The sequence below is a fragment of the Melanostigma gelatinosum genome (assembly GCF_949748355.1).
Source record: "Melanostigma gelatinosum genome assembly, chromosome: 18".
NCBI classification, from domain to species: Eukaryota; Metazoa; Chordata; class Actinopteri; order Perciformes; family Zoarcidae; genus Melanostigma; species Melanostigma gelatinosum.
This window is the reverse complement of record NC_136651.1, coordinates 1,789,914-1,798,309: the sequence shown is the minus strand read 5'-3', so window position 1 is coordinate 1,798,309 and position 8,396 is coordinate 1,789,914. Positions and strand designations below refer to the sequence as shown.

The following is an 8,396-nucleotide window of genomic DNA, read 5'->3' as shown; positions in this document are numbered from 1 at the left end:
GATGTGTCAACTGGATTTTATGTGTTTACGCTCATCTTTGCTGGGAATTGGGATTTCAGTCGGTGTGTGCTGTCGTCTTTTCACGCACACACACAGACACACACACACACACAAGAGCAGCAGAGAGAGAAAAGCAGTTTGTCCTGATTTTAATTAGGAGGTAAATTCCGCTAAAGGTCAGTTTGGCTGTTTTCACTTTTTAGCATTCATTATGATTTAAAGGGATTTATTAAAAATCATTTCAACTGAAGCATCCGTTGTTCACATAGTAGAGCAAAGTATGTTTATGTCAGATTTTCTGATCGATTTCTTCAACACAGCATGATGTTCATTTAGTACATTATGGTCCATTTAGAGTCACACAGACCATAAAGCAGGGGATGCTTTAGGGCGGGGCTACTGTGATTGACAGGTCTCTACCAGAGACGTACACGGCGTCTCTACGTCGCTCCTCCTCAGTCCTAATATGGTCACTTCCTGTTCACTGGCTGCAAAAAGTCAAGATGGCGACGATGAACTACAGATATGATGTTTGTCGATTTGAAAGATATTGCAAGTCAAGAAAATCTAATTTTGTCATTGTGTCATCTAGTTTTGTGTGAAACCGCTCAGTGTGCGTCACCAATGCTAGCTAGCTAGCTTAGCTATGTTCCACGCACAGAGGTAACGTCTCACCTGAAGTGTCTTTTTATTAAAGGTAACATAACGCAATGCTAACGATTACACCAGTGGAATAAATGTTTTAGCTCAAGTTATCCAATATTTCACAAACATGTTTTTTCAGCGGATCCTCGGTTTGTTTGTCTTGGTAAAAAATGTGATTCGGTGGATTTTGTTAAGAATTTAAAATAAATGATTAAATTAAGCGCAAGACACGTGGGAACAAAGGGTTAAAATAGCTGAGTGGAAACATTTGAGTTTGTTTTCTATAGAAATAGTATAATCTACTTCAGATGAATCCATATTCGTACCGATATTTATTCTTGTGATTCTCATGTTTCCTGGACGAACACTCGCGTGACGAGGAAGATGGTTTGGGGTCAAAGTGACCAAGTACATTCACTCAAATACTCACTTTAGTACAATTCTGACACTCGTTTAAACTGAGATGTAGACGGCAGGCTGACGGTATTCGGATGCCGTTTATTATCATCATCCTGCAGCATAAACTCTGTTTTTGCATATAATTAATGTAAGAATTCTCTGTTTATTCCTTTGCCAGTGAATACCCCCACATCAGAGCTGCCTGAGGGACTATGGATATTAATATTTGTCTTATGTGGCATAAAATATAGAAAACTGTCTTATGTTCAATAAATATCTGCCTCAAACTGTTTGATTTAATTGTATGTAATATATCATATAATATACTGCTAGTATTGTAGAATATTACCAGTTGGAGTGAATTGAATAATCGGCAGTACTCTAACAGAGTATATCGGCTGTGTAATAATTACAGTTGATTCATATCAATGCAAGTGTTGCACGTAAAGGCACAGTGAGGAATGGGATCGCCGTTGATACGGACTGCGGTGCTCCCGTCTTCGTCTTCTGTGGTTCATGTGAAACAGACTTCCTCAGACCGGATCAATATTTCCCACGACTCCTCTGATCAATACCGGCAACCTTAAGATCAGTGACCGGGAGGCAGCTGACCGGGAGGCAGCAGACCGGGAGGCAGCTGACCGGGAGGCAACTGACCGGGAGGCAGCAGACCGGGAGGCACCGGGAGGCAGCGGGAGGCACCGGGAGGCAGCTTCCAGAGGACGGAGGGAGCAGCGCAGCGAGCGCCTCTCACTCCTCCAATCAGAGAAACAGACCAGGGTGTGTGTGAGTGTGAGTGAGTGTGAGTGAGTGTGAGTGTGAGTGAGTGTGTGTGTGTGTGTGTGTGTGTGTGAGTGTGAGTGAGTGTGAGTGAGTGTGAGTGTGAGTGTGAGTGTGAGTGAGTGTGTGTGTGTGTGTGAGTGTGAGTGTGAGTGTGTGTGTGAGTGTGAGTGAGTGTGAGTGTGAGTGAGTGTGAGTGAGTGTGTGTGTGAGTGAGTGTGCGTGAGTGTGAGTGTGTGTGTGAGTGTGTGAGTGTGTGTGTGAGTGTAAGTGTGTGTGTGAGTGTGTGTGTGTGTGTGAGTGTGTGTGTGAGTGTGTGTGTGAGTGTGTGAGTGTGTGAGTGTGTGTGTGAGTGAGTGTGTGTGTGAGTGAGTGTGTGTGTGTGTGTGTGTGTGTGTGTGTGTGAGTGTGAGTGTGAGTGAGTGTGAGTGTGAGTGTGAGTGTGAGTGAGTGTGTGTGTGTGTGTGTGTGTGTGTGTGAGTGTGTGTGTGAGTGTGAGTGTGAGTGAGTGTGAGTGTGAGTGAGTGTGAGTGAGTGTGTGTGAGTGAGTGTGCGTGAGTGTGAGTGTGTGTGTGAGTGTGTGAGTGTGTGTGTGAGTGTGTGTGTGAGTGTGTGTGTGAGTGAGTGTGTGTGAGTGTGTGAGTGTAAGTGTGTGTGTGTGTGTGAGTGTGTGTGTGAGTGTGTGTGTGAGTGTGTGTGTGAGTGTGTGAGTGTGTGAGTGTGTGAGTGTGTGTGTGAGTGAGTGTGTGTGAGTGAGTGAGTGTGTGTGTGTGTGTGTGAGTGTGTGTGAGTGTGTGTGTGAGTGTGTGTGTGTGTGTGAGTGTGCGTGTGCGTGAGTGTGTGAGTGTGTGTGTGAGTGTGAGTGTGTGTGTGAGTGTGAGTGTGAGTGTGTGTGTGTGTGAGTGTGTGAGTGTGAGTGTGTGAGTGTGTGAGTGAGTGTGTGTGTGAGTGAGTGTGTGTGAGTGTGTGTGAGTGTGTGAGTGAGTGTGAGTGTGTGAGTGTGTGTGTGAGTGTGAGTGTGTGAGTGAGTGTGTGTGTGTGAGTGTGTGTGAGTGTGTGTGTGTGTATGTGTGTGTGTGAGTTCATGGCCTTGTTTTTACTGAGACAACAGCAGTGTGATGCTCAGCTGAACACTCATCATGATTTGCACGGCATCGTGAAGCCTGAAGACGTCGCTGTGATCAGCAGGAGGAGGAATCATCGGGCGAGAGTTCTAACAGAACCGCAGGAACCTGAGAACGGGGAACAGGATGTAAGAGATTAGCATTCACTCCTGAAGCCTCCAGTAACGCTTCCATCTGGGATGAGATTCAGATGCTTATTCAGTAAAGGTGCTAATCCCACACTGGAGAAATGCTGTAGAAGTATTTCTTTAGCAGCAGTAAAGTATTGCTAGCTCAGTAAAATGCTTCACTGTTCTATCTGATGCTCCCGCTGCATTATGTTGCATGTTAACTCCTTTATATCCTGTTGTCTGGTTTAATCTGCATCAATGCATCATATTCTATAAGATGATCAGATGTTCATCTCCACGTATCTCTAAAAATAACTCACTAACTTTTTACATTTGTTTTATTTTTGGTCCTTTCTATGTTTGAGCTCATACTTTTATACTCTTTGTAGGCGCCAACATCCACACAACATGGACGCTCCTCGTAGTCGCTTTCAGTACAGTTGAGAGTATTTCTACACCGTGATATTCGTACTTTTGCTTCAGTAACAGATCTGAGTACTTCTTGTACCGTGTTGTGCAGGCAGCTGGTGACAAACTTAAAACAACGTGTTTGAACCCTGAAATCAAAGCTCCTTGTGTGTGTGTGTGTGTGTGTGTGTGTGTGTGTGTGTGTGTGTGTTCTTGCTTGTTGTTTACTGGATTCAAACTATTCTGTTCGTGTGATTTCAGGCGGCGTCCGGCGCCCTCAGCAGTCTGGGCCACGTGTACACGGCGATCGGCGACTACCCCAACGCGCTGGCCAGCCATAAGCAGTGCGTGCTGCTGGCGCGACAGACCCACAGCCGGCTCTCCGAGGCTCGCCAGCTGGGCAACATGGGCGCCGTGTACACGGCGCTGGGAGACTTCACCAACGCCGTCCAGAGCCACGAGCAGCACTTGGACATCGCCAAGGTACAAAGCGCCATCTTCACAGCTGAAAGCTTTCTGCTGGGGAGGAGGAACACCGTGTCCTGAATCTTTCTGTTTTCAGGCTGTTCCCACAAAGAGTTTATATTCACTCAGAGAGATGAAGAACAAAGAGTCAATCTCTCCGAACAAGTGTCCTGATCTCTCTTCTTCCTCTGAGCCATAGACCTCCATGAAAACACATGAGTGAGCCTCTCTGTTGTTCCTCCGTCTCCATCAACACTCTGTACTTCATTCTGACTCCATCACACAAACACGCACCAATATCCGCAACATCTCCACTCTGGACGCCTTCAAAAGGGCCCTCAAGTCCCATCTGTTCGCCAAGGCTTTCGGCCCCTAGTTTACTTGTTCTGTTTTTCTGACTGTCTAAACTGTTTTTGTCTAAACTGTTACTCTTGTAAAGCGGCCTTGGGTCCCCTGAAAGGCGCTATATAAATTAAAGTTATTATTATTATTATTAATAATACTTCAGCAAAATCATATTCCATTGTCTTGTGTTTAACGTTGATATCTGAATGTTTGTTTTGTTCTGATATTTGTAGCCTCGAACATTGAACTGTGAGAAAGAAGAAGCTCGGCCTCGATGATAAAATGACACGTTCATCAAACTTCGTTTTGATTCGTCCGACGTGAATCTCTTTAAAGTGGTTCCCCAGAAGCCGTTTGGGAAACATGTGGATTAATCCACCGCTGAAAATAGTCCCGAAAAAGCACTTTTTATGATCAGATTTCATGTGTGCACCTTCAGGATCGTTTGAATGAAGTTTAAAACAGTGAACTCAACATCATAATGTCTTCACCTGAAGAAAAGCAGATGATTCTTCACATTAAAATAAAGTTTGGAGGTTTAACAGCTGAGACATCATGACGTTAATGCTGACAAGCTGAAAACAGAAATGTTTTCTCGATTAAAATATTCATTCTTTGTTTCTTCTGCTGCCTCGTGAAGAAGAAGATTCAGAGGGAAGATGTTGCTTCACCAACTAGAAGCTAAAAATGGAAATCACATGTTCTCATTGAACATAAAGCCATCGGCGGACTCCAGTAACTTCATTTGGAGATTATTATGGAGAGAAGACTGAGTAGAACCAGGAGGGCAGCAGTTCTCTGATGCAGCCTTTATAACAGCGTTACTGCCTTTATCCCAAGAACATCGTGACACAAAGAGTTACACAAACAAACACACAGAAGACGCATCATCGGAGCATTTCTCTTTTTATGTGACTTTTTTATTTCATGTATTTTTTGGACGAAGCGCGAAATCTGAAAGCGAGCCAACGTCGTGACACCAACGCACTCATCCTGCGTCTGTCCACTCGCAGCAGAATGAAGTCAGAATGAAGTCAGATCTTCGGACTCCTGCGAGTCTGAAGTCATCTTCGTTGTGACAGTTGAGCTGGACATGTTGCAGCTTGTACCAGAGATGTGAGGCTCCGTGTCCGTCTCTCGCCGCTGGAAATCTGTTTCTGATCTCCAGTTGTACCGAGGACAGATGGAGTTTTTTAAACTTCAATAACAAGCTGCATTTCTTTCTAACGTCTGTTTTGAATGTCCTGAAGCCAGTGACCATGGTTTCATTACGTCTTTTCAAAGTCCTTGCCTTTTGTTTTGAAGTAAGAGAATCATTAATCATGATCTGATCTTTGATAACGGGGGACTGAACAGCCCATGTGGTGATTTCTAATCATTCCTTTTTGTTTTTTGTAGTCGTTGGAGAACCGGCGTGAGGAGGCGCGGGCGTACAGCAACCTGGGCAGCGCCTTCCACTCTCAGCGCGACTTCGACAAGGCCATCTCGTACCACACGCGGGTGCTGCAGCTGGCTCAGGAGCTGGGCGACCGGGCCGTCGAGATGAGGGCGTACGCCGGACTGGGACACGCCGCCCGCTGCATGCAGGTCGGTAGAACATGCTCAGATGAACCGAGTCTCTGATCTGTCTTTATAAACATTGGTGGTGACCTCTGACCCCCTCAGGACCTGGAGAGAGCTCGTCTGCACCACCAGCACCAGCTGGAAATCGCTCAGGAGCTGCAGGACCGAGCGGCTCAGGGACGAGCGTCGTCCAACCTGGGTGAGTTCATCCAGCCACAAAAACATGAGTTCCATATTTACTTTTCTTCATCTGTTTGTTTGTTTGTTTGATGGTTTGAAATCAGAGTGAAGGAGACGCTTTAAGTAAGTAATGAACGGCAGGTGTTCTTAAAGGGAGAACGTTTTCCAAGGACCTCCTCATGAAGAGAGAAGCCAAAGCTTCACGTGTTAAAGCTGCATTCTCTCTAGTGTCCACCAGGGGGCGACTCCTCTGGTTGTATAGAAGTCTATAGAAAATGACTCTACTTCTCTCTTGATTTATTCCCTCAGTAAACATTGTAAACATGAGTTTATGTCTCAATCTCTAGTTTCAAGTCTTCTTCAATACAGCATGATGTTCATTTAGTACATTATGGTCCATTTAGAGTCACACAGACCATAAAGCAGGGGATGCTTTAGGGCGGGACTACAGTGATTGACAGGTCTCTATCAGAGACGTGTACGACGTCTCTAGCTACGTCATTACTTTCATCGTAGTACTGGATACGACGATACTTCTTCCAGCCCTGTCCGGAGACCATGTGATGGTCCTGCTCCCCCTGAGGCCCGATCACATGACTGCAGCATCAGCGCTTCTCTGGCCAATCAACGCTCATCTTTTATTAACGCGCTTCTGGTTTCTGCGGCCACAGTGATATGTGAGAGCCGGAGAACCCGACTCCGGCGCTGACTGGACAACTCGCCTGTGTGTGTGTGTGTGTGTGTGTGTGCTGCATCACCGTGTTAACAGGAGCTCTGAACAGTCTCCACCATCAAGAAAACATTTCGTCTCGTGTTCAGTCTCCTAAAAAGTCCTTTTTGTTTCTTGCCGTCTGAAACGAGCAGAACTCTGATGTTCCTCTGATGTTCCTCTGTTGTTCCGCTGATGTTTCTCTGATGTTCCTCTGTTGTTCCTCTGGTGTTCCTCTGATGTTCCTCTGATGTTCCTCTGATGGGAGGTCGCTGACTCTTTAGTGACAGACGAGCTGCAGTCGGTGGTTCAGATCATCATTTATGGTTGATTCTTCTCTCTCACTGCTGACGTGACAACCCTTCATTCTCCTCTCCTCTCGTTTCCTCTTCTCCACTTGTTTCCTCTACTCTCTTGTTTCCTCTCCTCTCTTGTTTCCTCTTCTCTCTTGTTTCCTCTCCTCTCTTGTTTCCTCTTCTCTCTTGTTTCCTCTCCTCTCTGGTTTCCTCTCCTTTCCTCTCCTCTCTTGTTTCCTCTCCTCTCTTGTTTCCTCTCCTCTCTTGTTTCCTCTCTTGTTTCCTCTCCTCTCTTGTTTCCTCTTCTCTCTTGTTTCCTCTCCTCTCTTGTTTCCTCTTCTCTCTTGTTTCCTCTCCTCTCTGGTTTCCTCTCCTTTCCTCTCCTCTCTTGTTTCCTCTCCTCTCTGGTTTCCTCTCCTTTCCTCTCCCCTCTTGTTTCCTCTCCTCTCTTGTTTCCTCTCCTCTCTTGTTTCCTCTCCTCTCTGCTTTCCTCTCCTTTCCTCTCCTCTCTTGTTTCCTCTCCTCTCTTGTTTCCTCTCCTCTCTGGTTTCCTCTCCTTTCCTCTCCCCTCTTGTTTCCTCTCCTCTCTGGTTTCCTCTCCTTTCCTCTCCTCTCTTGTTTCCTCTCCTCTCTTGTTTCCTCTTCTCTCTTGTTTCCTCTCCTTTCCTCTCCTCTCTTGTTTCCTCTCCTCTCTGGTTTCCTCTCCTTTCCTCTCCCCTCTCCTTTCCTCTCCTCTCTTGTTTCCTCTCCTCTCTGGTTTCCTCTCCTTTCCTCTCCTCTCTTGTTTCCTCTCCTCTCTTGTTTCCTCTCCTCTCTGGTTTCCTCTCCTTTCCTCTCCCCTCTTGTTTCCTCTCCTCTCTTGTTTCCTCTCCTCTCTTGTTTCCTCTCCTTTCCTCTCCTCTCTTGTTTCCTCTCCTCTCTTGTTTCCTCTCCTTTCCTCTCCTCTCTTGTTTCCTCTCCTCTCTTGTTTCCTCTCCTTTCCTCTCCTCTCTTGTTTCCTCTCCTCTCTTGTTTCCTCTCCTCTCTTGTTTCCTCTCCTTTCCTCTCCTCTCTTGTTTCCTCTCTTGTTTCCTCTCCTCTCTTGTTTCCTCTCCTCTCTTGTTTTCTCTCCTCTCTTGTTTCCTCTCTTGTTTCCTCTCCTCTCTTGTTTCCTCTCCTCTCTGGTTTCCTCTCCTTTCCTCTCCTCTCTTGTTTCCTCTCTTGTTTCCTCTCCTCTCTTGTTTCCTCTCCTCTCTTGTTTCCTCTCCTCTCTTGTTTTCTCTCCTCTCTTGTTTCCTCTCTTGTTTCCTCTCCTCTCTTGTTTCCTCTCCTCTCTTGTTTCCTCTCCTTTCCTCTCCTCTCTTGTTTCCTCTCTTGTTTCCTCTCCTCTCTG

At 46.0% G+C, this 8,396-nt stretch overlaps 1 protein-coding gene across 1 annotated transcript in view; it reads left to right on the top strand.

Annotated features, from left to right (window-relative positions):
* Positions 1 to 8,396, top strand: part of ttc28 (tetratricopeptide repeat domain 28) — an 82,004-nt gene that overhangs the window by 47,196 nt on the left and 26,412 nt on the right. The window contains exons 6-8 of the mRNA XM_079289553.1: positions 3,728 to 3,949; positions 5,675 to 5,863; positions 5,942 to 6,038. Coding sequence (XP_079145679.1) covers positions 3,728 to 3,949; positions 5,675 to 5,863; positions 5,942 to 6,038 — 508 coding nt within the window. The remainder of the gene's footprint in view (positions 1 to 3,727; positions 3,950 to 5,674; positions 5,864 to 5,941; positions 6,039 to 8,396) is intronic.